At 44.8% G+C, this 19,765-nt stretch overlaps 1 protein-coding gene across 2 annotated transcripts; it reads right to left on the bottom strand.

Moving 5' to 3' along the window:
• Nucleotides 1–240: 240 nt before the first annotated feature.
• On the bottom strand, nucleotides 241–14,425 carry Slc20a1 (solute carrier family 20 member 1). Of its 2 annotated transcripts, XM_005068607.3 has the most exons (11): nucleotides 14,187–14,408; nucleotides 13,154–13,769; nucleotides 12,851–12,994; nucleotides 12,578–12,663; nucleotides 8,506–8,602; nucleotides 6,231–6,350; nucleotides 4,769–5,035; nucleotides 4,110–4,662; nucleotides 3,374–3,559; nucleotides 2,564–2,648; nucleotides 241–1,176 (listed from the first exon to the last, which is right to left on the bottom strand). In XM_005068607.3, exons 2-11 carry the CDS (start codon nucleotides 13,497–13,499, stop codon nucleotides 1,015–1,017), a joined length of 2,046 nt encoding a protein of 681 aa, XP_005068664.1. In that variant the 5' UTR covers nucleotides 13,500–13,769; nucleotides 14,187–14,408; the 3' UTR covers nucleotides 241–1,014. The 2 variants fall into 2 exon arrangements, with proteins under 2 accessions (XP_005068664.1, XP_005068665.1); XM_005068608.4 differs by lacking the exons at nucleotides 241–1,176; nucleotides 2,564–2,648; nucleotides 3,374–3,559; ... (1 more) ...; nucleotides 4,769–5,035; nucleotides 6,231–6,350 and adding an exon at nucleotides 8,348–8,415 and having other exon boundaries at nucleotides 14,187–14,425.
• Between the last annotated feature and the right edge of the window lie 5,340 nt (nucleotides 14,426–19,765).

The following is a 19,765-nucleotide window of genomic DNA, read 5'->3' as shown; positions in this document are numbered from 1 at the left end:
GAACCATGCACAACCTCATTTCAGCTTCTGTTACTGCAAAACTGGAAACAATCAAAGTCAACTATGTGCAGACCTACGTGGAGCAATATCACTCAGAATATCATAGGAAATGAAGAGCGAGGAGCTTGAACTTGGATAGCGCCCTCATATGGGAAAGTGCACGCATCATCCTAAGAATGTCATAATGCCGAATAATCGGGATTCTGAGGACCCAACAGAAACAAAAACCACAAGAACAGATTTTCTAAAAACTGTAGGCTTTTTATTCAGTTAAGAGGTAGACAGATGAACATGGAAGGCTGTCCCATTGAATTTGCCCAAAGTTCACATTGCACTTCATTCACCCATCCCACACTGCCAAAAATCTCAAAAGGAATACCCACAACCGCCAGGAGGCTTTGTCTTTATACTTCTTAGCAACATGTCCAGGAGTTGTTTGCAAAGAAGTTACAATAAACTTTTATTTTCACTGTGCCAAAGATTTCTTGACCCTCTAAGAAGTTCCCACATACGTCAACAGAACCTGCTACAACTGACAGGGAGGCAGAGTGCCGTGACTATTTCTACGAGAGACTACGAGGGAAGCTTCAGTTACATGTTTGTTAAATCCCTGTGCATGTTGGGGAAGAAGCTGGTGAGGCCAACAAAGCAGGGTTTGTGCCATTGAATGGCTCTGCCTGGCTGTTTAAAAAACCCACATACGTTATCTTACAGACATTAAAATATAATGGAATTGATGCCTGATACAAAAGTAGAGAAATATGTACAGGAATTCATAGCCCAGAAGAAAGGGACCTTAGGATGAACCAATGGAAACCTGGCTATTTTACATAGCTAATTTTGAGACAAGTCATAATTTAGCACAAAAGCAATTATAGTGTAAGTTACACTTCCCTCCCATGGCTCCCAAACTTTAAACCCTTTGTCTATCTTTCCGCAACACTGTGAGCATTCTTCTAGGAACAGGAATGTGTATGGTGGTCCCAGATGTTAACAAAAATTTCAACCCCAGCCTCACACTTTCAGGATGAGATATTTGAATACTGCCATGATAGCAGCACTAATAACCCCAGAAATGGGGACGGTGACAAACCAGGCCATAAAAATGTTGCGAAACAGTCGCCAGTCGACAGCCTTCTTGGATCGGAGCCAGCCAACAGACACAACAGAGCCCACCTAGGAGAGAAAGAGCAGACACTACAATCAGCAAAAAGACACCTGAGACAAGGAACCCAGACAAGTGATGAATTCAGCTCCATGGATGCAGTTTCTGTCTGGAGAACAACAGGGTCTCTCTTGCTGTCATCTGGACAGAATTGAACTTGTGGGCCCTCCTACTTCAGCATCCCAAAAGGTGAAATTACAGGTATGTGACACAAGCCAAAAGCTAACTTCTAACATGCTAAAATTATCCATGGGAAGATGAAGGCAATAAAAATTTCAATCATTAAACCTGTGGTAAATGTACTAAAATATGACAAGATTCCTTTTCTCTGCCTAAAGTTAAATTGCTGATTTCTTTTTTTTTAGTATTTTATTATTTATTATGTATACAGTGTTCTACCTGCATGTTTGCCTGCAGATCAGAAGACAACACCAGATAACTTTACAGATGGGCTGTGAGCTACCATGTGGTTTCTGGGAATTGAACTCAGGACCTCTGGAAGAACAGCCAGTGCTCTTAGCCTCTGAGCCATCTCTCCAGCCCCAATTTCTGATTCCTTAACAACTGTTCTAGAGGGTGGCTGGTATATGAGCCAAAAGACACCCTAGCACAAAGAGTGACTTGGTAGGCCCTAGGCTGGACCAGCTTTAGTACTTTTAACAAAGTCAGTTCCTGTAGATCAGGCTGGCCTCAAACTCACAGAGATCCACCTGCTCTTGCCTTGCAGCATCAAGAAACTTCTTGATTCTTTGTTTGTTTTTGTTTTTTTCCAGACAGGGTTTCTCTGTACTGTTTTGGAGGCTGTCCTGGAACTCACTCTGTATACCAGGCTGGTCTTGAACTCAGAGATCTGCCTGTCTCTGACTCCCCAGTGCTGGGATTAAAGGCCTGCACCTGTGTGCCACCAACGCCCAGCTCGGGTTAGATTCTTAGCACTACAAGCTCAAGAGGCCCTGGATATACACTTTTACCACAAGACTGCCCTTACCATAAGCCTCCCAAACTTGTTAAGCCAGCATATTTGCTACCGCACAAGAGAGGAACCACCCAGACCCAAACTAGCTGACCAGTTTATTAGCACATGCCTATACTACTAACTGGCTTCCCCATGGAAGAGAACAAAGATGCTAAGTAGACATGAAACGCAACATAAACTGCCATGACAGAGGGACAAAAGGTTCACAACTAGAAATCATAGCTAGCTCCACCCCAGAGAACTTTAGATGATTACAGATAAACTGTAGAATGTTAACTTTTACCCACATGGTCATTGTCCAAGCTTGTTAACTTTTAAGACTCCAACTGCACAAAACTTTCTAAATCAAATCAAAGAAATAAAGCCACACATAACTAGGACTTGGACAATTTGAGGGGTTCATTTCATTCCATTCCACTTACTTTACAGTGTGTTGTGCTGATGGGCAGGCCGATGTTTGATGCAACGACCACAGTAAGGGCAGATGCCAGTTCAATACTGAAACCACTGTTGATACAAAAATATGTTTGTCAACATTTTAGAGTTTTTTGAAAAGCCAACACTACCCAAATAACCTAATCTAATCTTGCTTTGATCTACATAGTGACAAAACCTGCTATTTTCATCTCCTCTAACCCCTGAAACCTACTTAAGTAAGTAGGGCCAAGGTTCTAACATCTGAGGATTAAGTACTTCTGGAATTTCATTATTTAAAAAGCTGGGACATGCCAGGCATGGAGGCACATGCCTTTGAATCCCAGCACTCAGAAGGCAGAGGAAGATGAATTTCTGAGTTCGAAGTCAGCTTGGTCTACATGGTGAATTCCAGCCCAGCCAAGACTACAGAGAGAGACCCTATCTCAAAATGCAAACAAACAGAAAGTTGGGGCTTTTATTCTGAAGAAAGTGTATGGTTTTAGCTCCTGAACCAAAGCCACACACACACACACACACACACACACACACACACACACACACACGTATGTATGTATAATTATTTATGCCAGTATATCTTTCTCAGAAAATTCAATTACATGATCACTAGAGCTGAGCAAATTGACAAAAAATATTTACAAGCCAGACAATAAGTGCCGTAGACAATGCTCAGATCAACTATGAGAACAGCAGCAAATGCAACATATTCTTCTAGCAGAGACCTATGTACACCCTCCATGGCACCGCATCCCTTAAGAAGCTTGAGCTCCACCCTAAGGCACGTTTCACCTACTCACCTGGAGGGTGTGATTGGGGTCAGATCCTTCCCCATGGTCTGGATAACTCTTCTTCCCCAAACCCACAGCCCTATGCAGATGCCAACACCACCATAAAGCAGAAGCCATATTGGCGTTGCCATCTTCGTAGACACATCTGAAGTTGTATATACAAGATACAAAGAAACCAGAGGACCAATGGCATTGCTGAAAGGAAAGAGAGCAGTGGTGACTTTCTAGGCAGAAACACTTCTTGTCAAACTCAATCTGTTAACTGACTGACTTAACTGTCTATGCCCAGCCTTTCAGATTATTTAGCAAACCACCCTACGGAAGCCCAACACATAACAGAAGAAAATCAAGGCTGCTGGACAGAAGGGTGTATGCAAGTGGAGGCCCCTTTCCTCCTATACGAAGCTTAAGGCAAGCCTCAGAACCCAGTGAAGTTTACAGGCCACAGAAACAAGGCTGGATAACCTAAGTCCACCCTCAGGGCAGTCAGTGATTTTAAGGTTTTCATCATTGATGTTACAATTTAGCAAAGACTCAGTTCCCACCTGGACAGACATTTATTTGAACAGAAATAAAGCTAGAAACATTCTTATAGTCTAAGTGAGCTTCCTTTTTGCTTTATTAACTACTACCACCTCATCCTGCCTAGATTATTCAGTGTCTCCCCAGGAGGTAGAGCACTGCACACAGGAGGTTAAGCAGACTGTTTAAAGAGTTACCAACACTGGGAGTCATGTGGACTGACCTGACGTCATTGCCACCATGGGCAAATGACCCAAAGCAGGCTGTAAGGATCTGCAGAAACTGGAAGAGGAGGGAGACTTCAGGCTTATCCTGATCATACCACTCTTCAAGAGAGCCACTGCTTCCTTTTCTGTTACCCATCTCAGGCTTAACATTCATGTCCATCTCAGATTCAGAGTGAAGGTCAGACACGGCATTGCAGTAACTGGTGTAACTGTCCATTCGAATCCGCTTCTTGGTATCTACATTAGGCCATGTCAGCGTCTCCATTTCTTCTCCCTTCTGTTCACCCTCTTTGGCACGGAATGAATCCAGGGGCATGCCACATATTGCCATGGTGTAGGAAGTGTAGCTGTTGTTGCGCCTCAACGGCTTATCCCCAGAGTCTCCCATGCAGTCACCCACTTTGGCCAGATGTAATTTATGGAGCAACTCCTTGTACAAGCCAGAATCTTTGTGCACGGTGTGATACTGATAGTGGCCACTGGAGTTGATCTGGTTGCTGACAGTTTGACTGAACTGAACAAGGTTCCCATTAGGCAACTGCACTGCACCTAGCCAAGACCAAAAAGGTAACATTCAATGCAAAGTGCATCAATCCAGAATAGCAGCCTCTCCATAACCTCAGGGACACTGGGAAACCCTGGAAAGCCAACTCACCATTGATGGTACCATCTATGCTGGTCTCCTCCTTCAAATCCATGGGAAGTCGCTCTCGCTCTGGAGCTTCCTCCAGGTCCCCAAGTTTGAATGACACTGTTCTCTCCTCCACCACAGCCCGGAGAGGCCCAGTGGCACATGCTACTTCAGACACAGGATTCCCATTCTCAACATCCCCAAAAGACATTTTTGTTTCTTCATGGTCTTCTTTCAAGTTGTTCTTCTTTTCCATCAAGGGACTTTCAGAGGGACTAGACTTTATTTCTCCTAGAAAATAAAGAGAATTTTTGGTTTGACTATATTATTTTGTCCCACATCCCTTTCTAACCACCCCCAAACAAAACCCATCTCAAAAAACTAGGTGTAAATTCTAGTCAAAATTAAAGCTAATGTTCCTGCCCTCCTTATTATGTCAGGAACTCATCTGTCCCTTGGGAGCAAATCAGCCACACACACCACACCCTCCACTGGGGGAAAAGAAGGATGACAAATTGTTGTACATGGTCAGAGAGTAAATATTTTAGGGTTCTGCTCCTATAAAAGTTATACTTTTATAACTTATAAGCATAAAACCCTTCTTAGATCTCAGTCTTGAAAGGGAAGCTCATGGCAGTTGACTAAGGAATTTCCCAACTCTTAGGCCAAGAGGACAAACAACTAAGATGTAACAATAATGGCTGAACACTTCCACACCCGGCAGCCAGGCAGTATTTCTGCCTATCAGGCCAGTGCTCACCACGTTCATCTACTGGCTCAGGCATCTCACACAAGCCTAGCATTACAGTAAGACTTGTCTCTCCTCCCAGACTGAGACAAAAATGAGGCCAGAGTCCTGAAAGCCTCATTCCCACTGTGCATGTGACACAGCTGACTAGCACAGAGCTCTGGGCAGCTCCTCAGTTCAGCTGCAATGACGCAGCATTCTTTTAATGCCACTGCAGTCTATGCACCCCTGCATTGCTATACATCAGCAAACTAACATTCTATACACACTACAAGGACAGAACAGGATTCTTCTAAGTTATCTTAGCCACCAAGGAAACAAAGACTAGTGCCCATCAAAACATACTCAGTATGTAATGACACCACAAAAAACGTTCTGCAATGACCTAAGAGATTACTTATACCTAAAACTGTTTACTTCTGTGTGTGTTTTATCTCTGCACAAGGACTATGTGCATGGCTGTGTGTCGGTATTATGCAGTGTATATGTACTGCAACACACACAGATAAGCTGAGTACATAGAGGCAGCTGAGGCAAATGCTTTCTCTATCAAAACTATTGTGTATCTACCCTTAGTCACATATTCTTAATGGCTACATCTCAGGCCACTTTTAGTCCATTTAAAGCCCCTATGCTGTCAGTTTGTCCAAATAGTGTACTCTTATAGATGAGGGAGGGAGGAAAAAAGGAGGGGGAAGGTAGAGGGAAAGGAGAACACTACTAAACTGTATTACTTACGTTCAATTTTTCTCTTCATCCTGGGACATACAAAGAACCAGACGAAAAGGGCACAGAAAACTGCACATCCCACCGAGATGAGGATGGTACCCCACAGAGGAAGTTTGTCAAAGCCCAGCACTACGAGATAAAATGGTGCATCTTGAAAACCCTAGGGCAACAGCCCCCTGCTACAACGTGTAAACCCTCCTGAGAGAAAGGAGGGCTTCCCCAAGCTAGCCCATTACCCTTGACAGCTGCTGCCATTCCAGAGTTCATTAGGCTAGTGGCTACACAGACCATGGAGAAAAACCCTATGACCATCTTATACCCACAGCAGCCAATCCCACTGAAACACTTGCTGGACTCGTGTACTAAGTTTCTTCATGCTGCTGGTCCTGAAGATGCAAGAATCAGTACATTGATGACCTGAAGCTATAAAACCAAGCAAAGCATCCCTTTCTCCACTCCTTCATTCTAGCTGTCACATATTACACTTACACATGACTTATTTTAAAATTCAAAAGGGAAGGTGTTTCAGTCAGTGTCAGGTGACACAATTGTGGGAAATTATTCACTGTACCAGCAAGCAACCTTCACGGAAACTATCTCTGCAAATGTATCATCAAGCTAACAGAAAACAGGGTTGATAACTATAGGAAGACAGTTGTTTAAATAGTTGTCTAGTTTAGTGGTAGTTCACTAACAAGCCACTGAGAGATTTGTTCTCCAATACTTTTCCCTCAGGATCAGCAGTGTTGGTCAGGATCAACTTACCACTGCAAATAGGCAACTGGGCTGCTGGCCTGCACTAAAGCTGAGACCATCTCACATCACTGACACTCAGGACCCATTGTCTGCTGTCCTGCCCACAGCAGCTTCATCACCTGCACTTGTTTCACTGATTTTGCCTACTGCATATTAAGTCACATAAAATGCAAACACTATTATTCCATCAAAACCCTTTAAACTGGGTTGAAGCTTCAGACTAGCTTGCAGAAGGCCCTATATTCAATCCCCAGCACTGTAAGAGACAAAAAATACTAAGACCTAGCCTTTTAGAATTGGACATAAACTGAGATGCTTCAAATCTGAAGTTCTATGGTGATTTCTGCTTTCAATTGTGACCTTGCAGATAGTCACACAAAGTAAAATATGCATGAGGTTTAATCAGGCTCTATCACAATTTAAATTTGTCCACATTCCAGTCAAAAGGAATGGAAGGACTGGCTTTCCTTATAAACGACCTATAAAGGACAGCACAAAAGCGGCAAACTTCTTACGTCAAGACCAGGCCTGTCGTAAAAGTCTGCCTCTTCACTAACATTTCAAGAATGACAATGTTAGACATACTCTGCTGGCTGTTTCTGTTTTGCTCAGTGACTTACTACATAATTTCAGGGGCAGTAATAAACAGGTCACAAGCCAGTAGTCAGAGATGGAATCAACTTAGTAGTCACAAGCATGAAACTCCTTTAAGAATCGAAGAAAAATCCCTTTCCACCTTTCTTTCTAGTTATACGTATAGATAGACATGAGGGTGCCCTGGGCTACACACAATCTTCCTTCTTCTCACTGATTAGTGAGAAGGTAAGTGTAGTAACTGTCTGGTTTTTATGTAGTTAAGAACCAACACACTAAATGAGCGTAGATGCCAGAACTGTATTGCTCCGCCTCACAAGGTCCAAGCTGTCATTCTCTCAGTTGCCGTAAGTAAAATCTTGCCTTCCCTTACTCCCACTGTGAAAGCAATCAACACCAGAACTTTTATATCCTCTCAAACGCTTCCTCTTAGCTGTAGAAATTCTTCTTCCAAGTGTAATTAGACCAAGTGTTACACACCCAACTCTTCTTATTCAAATGAATTCAGGGGTGCAAACTGAGAAACTGAAATTGCTCCAATTGGGAGAGAAAATGATATCCAACAATCAGTCCTAAATGACCGATTATTGAAGAACTGATTAACTAATGACTCTTCAGTAGTTGAGGCCAGTATCAATTCCAGCATTTTTAGCATAGATACAAGAAGGGAAGGGAGAAGGTTATATTATCAGTGGATCCTGTGAAGACTAAAGAGGAAAGGTCTGTAGTGGTTTAGAATCTGAGCAGGTCTCTGGTTGAAAACTATCTAGGTTAACTCAGCATACACTAGCCTGCAGCCTTCTGAAATGGGCGCAGGCCAGCCACCTTCTAGGAGATTTCAGCCCTGTAAAGCAAAAAGGGGTAAATCGGGCATTTAATGCAAGTTTTGTAAATAACCTTAAATTCACATTTAAATGTCTTGATTTATACTTACACGGTGCTCCAGTATACATAATGGAAAAGAGGTTTATTCCAATTGTACAGGCATAAAAAATCGGTAAAGCACGTAAGCCATTAGGAACTGGATCTGCCTGTAAAACATTAAGATCAGTATCTTAAAACTTGTAAATGTAGATCCATCTCCAGAGCATTCTGTGGCAAGGTAGACTATGTGATCACGGTGCTAACAAAAGCCTCCCACAGTAATTTCTACAAAGCCAACTGCCCTTGGTCCTGCATTTGCTCTCTAAGAAAGCTAGTGACTCCTTCTATCCATGTGACCCTTTCTCCCTGTTCCTAATAACAAGGATGTGACTCATATTTCAAATAATCAATTCCTTTGAGTTATCCAAAGTCCATCTGTAAACATGAACACAGGTCCCAGGATGTACTGTACTGAAGAGATAAACAGACCAAGTTCACTTCCTGATGTTTTGCCTCCAAAATTAAAAATAAGTGTGCAGACTATACACAACGATCTTATCTATATATATGATCAACAGGCCATACAGTTTTATCAAAGTACAAAGTTAAATCAATTGTGAACACAATCATCCACGCGGTCAAGTAACTGCCAAGAACTGTTTAGGGCCCTGAAGTAGAAGAAGGACCAGTCCCCTTTTGCATAGAACTAGTGTCATATTTTACTACACAGTAACATACTGGCTGACAAATACTTCAAAGGGAAAAAAACAGATAAGAGGATGTTGATGGGGGAGGGGCATTTTAATTGAAGTCTGGGAATGAGTGGCTGACATGAATGTCTCAGGTGTGGAAAGTGCAAGCTCCCTACCTGTTCACTAGGATGGGGGTAGGCAGAGGTATGAACAAATGCCAATGACCCACCCAAAGGCCAGTGTGACTGAAAATGAAAACAGTTCCCTTCACAATAAGTTTGTATTACAGATAATTCCAGAGAAAAACTTTCAAGCTAAACACTTAAAAGAATGAGAACATAGGTCTCATCAGGAAAGCCAAACCTTCAGCACAAAAGTTTAATGCTATATCCTTGTCATAATTCCACAAAAATCTCAAGGATAACACAGAGGTGAAGACCAAATGGAATTCCAAAGTTTCTGACAATCATTAAGACATGAAAAGCTTAAAAATCAGTGAAGCTTAGTAATCAGTGAAGTTAAGTCTCTCATAAAGGGTGGCTTTTCAAATTGGTTTAGACCCTCACTGAAAAACACTTAATTTTAAGCTTTACCCATTGTTTAGGAGGACACTAACAGAGAGACACGAGATCAGAAACAACCTACAGAACCCATGACTCACTCTGAATAACTAAATAGTTGCAGGTCACACCTAAAGGCAGACAAGAGCCTGAGGTAGGCAAGCAAACCCAGGGTTTCAAGAAAATTTGACAGACATTAGGTAGGGACTCTTACCAAATTTTCAAAGGCTATTTAGTGATTTATTCATACAAGCAGCCTAAGTATGTATTTTTTTTTCCCTTGGGACCAAATCAAATGTTCTCTGAAGTAAGGTAGCTGGGGCCCATGGTAGACATGGTGCTATACACCTATAAAACACAGTACTGGCCTTGCTGAAGCAGAACACCATCCCACCCCCACCCCTAAGCCCCAGTTCACAGAGACTTCAACAAAGAACGTATAGTTTGGGATAATACCCTGAAATACATGCTAACTGGTTTAAAAAAAAAACTTTGCAAGAGTCAAGGAAAATGGTAAAATAAGGAAGGCCTCTCCCTTCTGACTTCCCCCAGTTCTTCCCAAGAATTAACTACACTGGTGACTTTTATAAAATGGTTTTCTCATCATGTGACCACTTGACTTTTACATATAGTGATAAAGATAAAAACCAACTATGCACTAGGTCATTCAGTGAAGTCAATGGACTTCTAGGAACTATTCTGGGTCTGATACAGGAAGGAATGAGACCAAGAAGTTAAAACTTTACTTGGACATTATGTGAATACACCTTACCCAGTTATATGGAAGGAGACAGGAAAGGGTCCCTCATTTCTGAGGGACTGTGAACAAGTGAGAGACAGGGGGCAGACCCTTAAAGACAGCACTGCACTAAACACCATCCATCACTCCTGATCACATCCATCGCATACTCCTGTAAAAACCATTCTGTTAAGCTAAGAGTAGGGCACACACCCAAGAACTTGGGAGATGAACGCAGGAGGATCAAAAGTTCAAGGTCAGTCTGGACTACATGAGACCATGAAAAAGAATAGTTAACATAGCCGACCTGAACTCCTAGTAACACAGACACTTGGCATACATTATCAATAAGAGGTTCCGGACACTGAGAAATCCCTCTCTCTCTGTACCTCTGTTCCCACTCCAGGAACTACCAATCAGTTTTCTGCGATCAGAGAAGAGGAGGCTCTTCTGTATGAGAATGATCTTCACAATAATCAAAGGGGCCAGCACAAACCTTTATAAAACAGGAATCCAAACAGCATTCTATTATTACTGTGTTGGGTGTTGATTCCCCTGTGGTTGAGAAAGCTAAAATGTATCCTACAATGACCCTGACTGTTCCACAGACCTACGTAAACTGAACACTCAACACAATAAAAATATGAATTATTCTGGTTTATCAGTATGTCAAGAGATAGATGGCTCTAACGGGAACATTAAAAACAGATTACTGAGTACTGCTGGGAATCAAATTACCATTATTCTACAGTTAGGGGAATGGGTGGAATGTTAATCATACCTGCTTGTTGGATGAAAGAATACCAAATCTAGAGGTTGAGCATCAATGAACTGTTTACTTAGTCACGTTGTGCCAAGCTAGAGATATTTCCTTTTTTATTTGCTAACATTTAATTAATCAGTTAATTTTTCACAACCTAATCAGCCCCCACCCCAATTCCCTTCTCTTCAGAAATGTACAGGTCTTCCATGTATATCAGCCAGCCATGGGATATCAAGTGGCAGCAAGAACTAGGCAGCTCTCTGCTGGATGAGGCAACCCAGAAAGAAGGGGTCCCAAGCGCAGACAATAGAGAGATGGCCCCTGCTCACTATTAGCAGTCCCACAAGAAGACCAAGCCACACAACTGCAACACATGCACAGAGGGCCCAGGTTAGTCCTATGCAAGTTCTCTGGTTGATGATTCAGTCTCTGTGAGCCCCCATGAGCCCAGGTCAGTTGTTAGCTAGAGGACTTCTACTGAGAAAGACATAAATCATTCCCCAGAGACTCTCAGAACTAGAGCAAGAAGTAGGGAGTCTAAACACACTCCCCTTGTGTTGGGAAAAGGAACCTACCTCCCCCACTTAGATTTCTACAGGTCAGGGGCATTTTAAAAGAACATAACAAAGGACTCTTAAGAGCCATTCACCCTAGAAAATAGGACAACTCTGTCTCCTGAGAAAAATTCATTTATTCTTTCTGTAATTCAGTCCAGTGCCAACATAATCCCTTGTTGTCTACATTTATTGTGGAGCCAGGATCAGACTCCATGATAAAAGAAATGTCACTAGGTCTCTCAAAAGGGATTTTCAAATAGTCAGGAAATTCAATGGCTACCTGTATTTTTTAAGAGAAAAAAAAACCCAAAACAAAACAAAAACCCCAACAACCTATCTTACCCATTCTTTCTACCTGAGAAAGCAGAGTCCCAACAAATAGGGGCATCATCTAGAAGCTATATGTAGTAAATCTGCATGGGAGAGACCGATTGAATTGTCAGTTTAGAAAAACCATAGGAGGATACTGACATGTTGAACTCATCAGTTACAATTCCAATTGTCCTGAATGCAATGGTGGTTTAGGCAAGGTAGGAACCTGCACATGGCTAGACAAAGACACCTTCAACAAATGTCCTTATTTTTCACTCCCAGTCTCTCTTATTTCTTGGCAGTCCACAGAACTACCAAGTTTTTCCTTCCTGAATGCCCTCTGGGATATTAAAAACTCACTTCTTTAAAAGATCACCACAACATGCAGGAGGTACAGAACAAAGAACTTTTTAACTTTCCAAAGCCACGTACTTACATACCAGTCACATCTGAGAGAATACTAGTGCGTTCAAACAAGACTGAATGTGACTCATGAAAGGTCATAAGTAGAAAGGTTACCTTACGGAGGATGAATGCACGAACAAGGAAGAATAAAATTCCAGACATAATACCGGACAGCAGTGGAGAGATGAACCAAGACATCACTGGAATAGAACACAAAGTGTCAAGTAATGAAATTAAGAAACATGCTCCTGAAACGTTAGGCATTCCACTTCTGATACTCTTAAATCTTCCTCCCCAATTTACACCACACACTCACTCCCAATACACAGTATTATAGCAACACAAACGACAAAAATAAAACCTAAACCATACAGAATTTAAACATACCGATTTTTATCAGCTCAGACCACTTGACACCCCTTTGCCCCTTTGATGCCACGACGGAGAAACCAATGGTTGCACCGACAATACAATGGGTCCCAGAAATGGGTAGCTTCAAAAACGAAGCCACTAGTTGCCACACAGCAGAACCTGAAACAGAATCAGTCAAATTTTGTTGGGTAAATGGCAAAATTCCGTTATATAAGCAGTGCATTCTCATGAAAATGAGCAGAAAAGGTTCAGGACAAAAAACAGAACCACCCCAAGACCCAAATTGGTTCTGGCACCCAAAAGAACAGAAGAACTTACCGAACATAGCACTGACGGAGCCAGCCATGAGCAAGCTTTGAGTTGAGTTGTACATCTCCACATCAATCAAGCCCTTCCGGATGGTTTCACTCACTTTGGCCCCCAGCAAAGCAGAGCCCATAGTTTCGAAGATGCTAGCTAGGATGCAGGCTTGCTTCAGAGTCACTACACCTGAGCCCACAGCTGTACCAAACGAATTTGCTACATCATTGGCTCCCACGGAGAATGCCAAGACAAATGCAATGATGAAGCCCAGGATGAGCATCCATAGTTTGTCATCCACCGATGGAGCAGCAGTAGTAACAGTAGCTAGAGTACTAGTAATCGGTGCCACAGTAGATGCCATTTTCTAGTGTAGTGGTTCTTTAATTAATAAGAGAATTACTGCGCGGCTTTCAAGATGTGTAAACGGAATGAGGTATCAAAATGCTATAATAATAGACAGTATATATTATATAAAATTAAATACTGTAAACTACGGCACAGAAACCGAGTTGGGAAGTTACTGCTATACGCTGCGTATGGGCGTCTGTTGTCTGGGGTTTCTTTGGCTCTGGAGGGCTAAAAGCACGGAGCAGAATTCCATGGCGGATTAAAGAAAGGACGCAAGTTCATCCTGGGGGGACGAAGTGGGAGAAAATAACAATAGCGGCGCGCATCCCTGGGAAGGAGGCAGCCCTCCGCCCGCTACTTCGGCCCTCTGGTCCCGAAAGGATGTGCGAGGTGGGGCACATGGCGATCTCTGTGCGCCCCCCCCCATCGCGCGCGCCCCGCCCCACCCCACGCGTCCGGTTGTCTCCGGCCGCCTGCCCGCGCGCGCCCTCCGTGGAAGACCGGAAAAAGGCCATTCCCGCGCGCGCGCCAGCCGAGGACCGCCGAAAAGGCCCGCGGAAGGGTGCGGCGTAGAGGAGGCGGGCAGCAGCGCAGCGGGATCCCGCGGCCGGCACTCCACACCCGCCCGCCAGCCTCCCTCGCCCCGGGCCCGCTCCAGAGAAGAAAGAGCGTTTTGCAAGGGTACCGCGCCGCAACTCACCAAAGGAGACTGAGGGCCGAGCGGAGACCGGGAGAACGGGGCTGTGGCAGGCTGGAGCCACGGACGCACAGCCCGGGACGGCAGCACCGGGGAACGACACGGAGGGGCTAGCCACCCACTCGGAAGCAGCCGCGGGCGTCTCAGACGCTTAGAGAAGAAACAGCGCAGCGCGCGCCGGCGGCCATCACTCTACGAGAGCACGCCGCTGGCCCTTATTTATAGCCCTCTCCACACCCCATGTGACCTGCCGAGCCCCGCGCCCGCCCGAAGCCCCGCCCCCGACGTGACGTAGCCACAGGCTGCTCGGGCGCGCCTGGCCGGGTGAGCGGAGCGGCGGCTCTGATTGGTCCGGGCGCCCCCTAGGCCCCGCCCTCAACGGGGAGCTGGTCCACGTGGGACTGGTCGGCCCCCTCCCTGCTGCCTCGCCCGGGTTATCCTGTCTGTGTTGGCCACGCCGGGTGGTAACGGGCGGGGACGGTGGGGGAGTCTCGCCCAGGCCCGCAGGTCGCCACGCTGCGACTCAGAGGCCGCAACCAAGGTCGTTCCGAGTTCCTCCCACGCGAGCCCGGGGCAGCTGTGTGGCGACGCTGAAGAGCGCGTGTGCTGGGACTTGCCCTTGGCCGGACCCGATGTGTTCCTCGCCCTCACGTGGCTGCCTCGTTCCCGCAGTCATGCACTTGAGTGAAAATGGAAAGATTCAGGAGTCATGAGGACAGGCACTGCGCTGAGGGAGAGCCATGGCTCATTAGTTAACTCCGCGGCGACCTGCGGTTTCAGAGCCCCGGCTGTGGCGCAGCGGGGAGGATGTTGCGTCGGATTCGAATTCTGACCCTGAATTGCTGCAGTGTGTCACCTTGAACAAACCCTAGGTATCTCAGACCGAGTGCTCAAGAACGTGAAATACTAGCTGTGTGAGAGGCGACCGGTGGACGGGTTAGGATTGTGTAAAACACAGCAAAGATGCACTTCCTGTCTGCTCATCGGGGCTTGTGGCGACAGGCAGTACTAATTCAGGTATTCTGGTTACACGTTCTTACCAAGTAAGAATCATATGAGCTAAGGTACAAGCATGTGACTGGAACTCAATACATCGTCAGGAAATGTTCATTTCCTCGTTACTTTTTCGTATTCGAACGTGCCTGTTTTAGAATGTAGGAAAAGCTAAGAGAGGATGCCCTTTTCGCATCCTGAAAGTTTTCCCATCCTTTTGAAATAAAGATTACTTCCTGGTCCCCTACGTGGTATACAGCCATTAGATTAGTTCTGCGCATTTGACTTTTTGTTTTATTGCCTGAGAGATTAAGCCAAGAGGGTTATGGTGGTCGTTAACTATTCCAGCCAGAAATTCTTGGTTTAGAATGCCCTGAAACTCTCCCTGCAGTCTTATCGTCTCCAAAGGTAGGGCACTGAATGGCAGAAACAAAGATGTTGTAAATTAGAGCTTCACCCGAGTGTACTCTGACCTATCTCATCTGGTTGAATCAGGATCGTATAGTTTATACAGGTCTGTTGACCCCAAGGTCATGGCTGGAAAACAAAGTTCATGTTCCAGGACACTGACCCGCTAGTGTAATTCTGGCATCCTCAAATGCAACCCTCTGCCCTTACTTCATCCCAAGGTTATAAAGGACCGGTTTGTTAAAGGCTGTTAGTGTTCTGCCAATTAAAACAATGTTTAAAGTAATTACTTGTGAGGACGTTGCTCATGACTTTCCCCACTGTTTCTGATGTGTTTTGCTTTAGTCCTGTTCATGGTCATGCCTTTGCCTCTTGGCATTGAGACAGCCAAGGTAGGGCAGCCGTGGTACAAGTGCAGAATCCGGAGCAGAGTTGTAAGCTGTGCAGGAGTGACTGTGGTTCCTGGAGGCTGCAGTACTCGGAGACCTGGCCTTACGTCGGCCGGCACCACCGTATTTTCAGGCAGAGACAAATTTCTCTGTCTCCGGAGAGAAGTTAATGTTTTGAAATGGGGAGGGGGGATTCGTGTGATGGCTGTTTTGGGTTGGATTGCGTTGGGTATTTTTGTTGTTGGTTTTTTTTTGAGACAAGGTTTCTCTGTTGTAGCCATGGCTGCCCTGGAACTCACTATGTACAGCAGTCCCATTTGACGTGATCTAGAGATGTGGGAAGAGAGTCAATGAGGGGTTGTCTAGATCAGGTTGGCCTGTGGGCGTGGTGTCTGTAAAGGACTGTCTTAATTGATGTGGAAAACCAAAGCCTGGAAATACGTGGCACAATTCCCTAGTGCCACACAGCTAGAGTTTCTGCTGCCATGATGAACCACCATACCAGAAAGGAAGTTGGGGGAAGCTTATGCTTCCATGTGGCTGTTCACCACTGAAAGAAATCAGAGCAGGAACTTACACAGGGTGAAACCTGAGAGCAGGAGCTGATGCAGAGGCCATGGAGGGGGGCTGCTCACTGGCTTGCCCTCCATGGCTTGCTCAGCCTGCTTTCTTCTAGAACCCAGGACCACCAACACAGAGATGGCACCACCCACAATTGGCTGAGACCCGCCTGACCTGTCAGTCACCAATTAAGAAAATGTTCTACAGGCTTGCCTATAGGCTGATCTTATGGAGTCATTTTCTCAATTGGGGTTCCCCTCAGATAACTCTAGCCTAGCCTATGTCAAGTTGAAATGACATTAGCCAGCATATCTGGTTTGGGCCTCTGGATGATATAAGAGTAGAGAAGGGCCTGGAGAGATGACTCAGACGTTAAGAGCACTTGTTCTTACAGAGGACCGCAGTTTCATTCCCAACATCCACACAGAGGTCCACGATTGTCCATAATTCCAGTCCCAGGGAAGCTGACACCCTCTTTTGACCTCTGTATGCAAAGGTGCACAGACGTAACATTCAGGCAAACACACACAGAGAATAAAAGTAGATGTTAAGAGGTGAGAAAGTTAGCCTAGCACTAAGCATGCGTGCATTCACACGGATGTAATGTGACCAGTTGTCCTAAGCTCCTGTCACCTTGATGTTCCCCACAGGGATGGTTGTCACCTGGAATTAAAAGCTAAAATAAACCCTTGCTTCCCTAAGTTGCTTCCTATCAAGAGTATTTTATTACAGCATAAGAATGAAACTAGAACAGAAATTGAAGAACCCTAACCCGCTACACAAACAGCATTGGTTCCAGTATTCTCTCAATGCTGGGGAAAGTAGTCAGCCTAGAGCATGTAATCCATGTTAGAATGGAGGCCTTGGTACAAACATGTTCTTGGGTCTTAGGAAGCCTATTAATAAGTAGTTAAACACAGTCTGAAGCCAGACTGCTGGCCCTGCAGTGCACTAATCTCATGGCCCAGGGCAAATACATCCTTTAAAGAGAAAAGAGGAAGGGTCCCTGCTTCACAGTTCTGTTGGAAGGATGATGAGACTGTGTAAGGCTACTCTAAAAGACTTGTAGCATGTCTAAACACTCTTTGTCTTTATTCCATAACTAGCTGTGAGCTTCCTTTCTCCAACCATCAGGGCCAAGTGCTTCTAAACTTCTTGCTGCAGAAGACAGGCCAAGCAAATCAGCTGCTGCCAGAGGGGTAGGGACAGCAATGTGATACACAGCACGAGAGTATCCATGCCTGAACGGCTCACAGGGTTGTTGTTTTTTAATATTTATTTTACTTTGAAAATGTATTTGTGGGTGGATATATGCACTTGAGTGCAGGGGCCTGTGGAGACTAGAGGCACCAAATACCCTAAGAACTGAAGTTATAGGCAACTTGATGTAGGTACTAGGAATCAGATTCAGGTCCTTTGCAAGAATGGTATGAACTCTTAACCAGCTCTCCAGCCCCTAATAATGTTTTCATTTTATTTATTTATTTATTTGATGTTGCGGAATAGCCGTTTTGTACACTGTGAAGATGTGCCTTTGCCAAGGTGCCTTCTGATTGGTTTAATAAAGAGTTGAATGGCCAATAGCTAGGCAGGAAAAGGTTAGGTGGGACTTCAGGTACAGGGGGGTGGGGAGGGGGTGGATCTAGGCGCAGGAGAGATACCAGAAGAGGAAATAAGAAATACAAGATGGAAGAAAGGCAAAAAGCCATGAGGCAAAACAGATGACTCTAAATGGGTTGTTTAAGTTATAAGTGCTAATGGGACCAGGTGGTGGTGCACACTTTTAATCCCAGCACTGAGGACGCAGAGGCAGGTGGATCTCTGTGAGATCGAGGCCAGCCTGGTCTACAGAGTGAGTTCCAAGACAGGCTACTAAGCTTCACAGAGAATCGCTGTCTCAAAAACCAAACAAGCAAATAAGTGCTAGTGGGACAAACCTAAGCTATAGGACAAGCTTTTATAAATAAGTCTCCTTGTCATTTTTTTTTTTTGAGCTGGTGGCCCAAAGTAAAATCCATCTATGATTTGCAGTGCTGGGAATGGAACCCAGGACTTGCATGCTAGGCAAGCACTCTACGACTAAACCAAACCTTAGCACCCTGCCCACTGGGTCCTTAATAAGTCAGTCACTGCCGCTAAGCCACCAGTGGGAGGCCCCTCACCTCCCTTCACCCTCAGAGGTCAGAATGAAACAGCCTGCCTGGTACTGCAGAACACAAAACAAGGTTCTGTGGGACAAGTGCCCCCACCCCCTCCCCACAGAATTCCAGACAAAAGGAGGATACAGTACCACATGTGGACATTGTAAGCTCAGAGAGACTTAGAGTTCAGGAAATGTATCTGCAGTCACCATCCAGTATACATGAGTGTACATCCTGGAAAAAGTCTGTTGTGGAGAGGAAACTCAAGTGGACAGGGAAACAATGGCAGTTGCAGAGGCCACCCATAGGACTTGAAGGGAACAGAGAAAGAGAACATCCATGGAAGGTGCCCCTTAAGGGAGAACCTCACCCTCTATAGTCACTTCCCTATTCCCAGGTAAATGAGAGAATTACAAAATCTGCAGTGTGATTACATGTTTCCTCTGTGCCAGATACATAGCCCATGTAAAATACTATGAGTACTTCCATCTTGTTTTCCAAAGGAACTGAGGCACAGAGCATGAAGTCGGTTAATTCCAGTTAGGGCCGTTCCAAACTTCAAATACTCCCCCAACATACAACTCTCCTCTCGCCCCCCAGAATGCCAGGAAGCCCACAGGCAAGTCAGGTAGATTTGGGTGTTAACTCTTATTTGCACCTGACACATTTAGTTCTCTCTTCTATTTGACTCTTTATTTAAAGCCTTCTCAAACCCTGTTGGAATAGAAAGGGGCACTTCTAGACATGTCTCCAAGAATGGCCTCAGTTTCCCTAGAGTAAGAAACTAGCACGCATGCTCGTTCTAGAATAAAGTTGTGCATTGACCCTGGAGTGCTGAAAATCCTTTTCTCTTTAAGTCCTCCTGGAAAAGAAAACCTGTCATACAAAGGAAAACTCTTCTGTATGGCTGGGGTGATGGCTCAGTGAATAAGAGCACAAGCATAAGAACCTGAGTTTGAATCCCCAGAACCCATGTAAAAAGCCAGGCATGGCCACATGTGTCTATAATCCTAGCAATGGGGAAGCAGAGGACACAGAAAGGGATCACTAGCGCTCTCCCTAGCCAGCCAAACAAACCTAAATAGCCAAG

The sequence above is a fragment of the Mesocricetus auratus genome, unplaced genomic scaffold (genome assembly GCF_017639785.1).
Source record: "Mesocricetus auratus isolate SY011 unplaced genomic scaffold, BCM_Maur_2.0 Super-Scaffold_100004, whole genome shotgun sequence".
Lineage (NCBI taxonomy): Eukaryota > Metazoa > Chordata > Mammalia > Rodentia > Cricetidae > Mesocricetus > Mesocricetus auratus.
The sequence above is the reverse complement of the archived record's forward strand: the minus strand, read 5'-3'. Positions and strand labels throughout refer to the sequence as shown.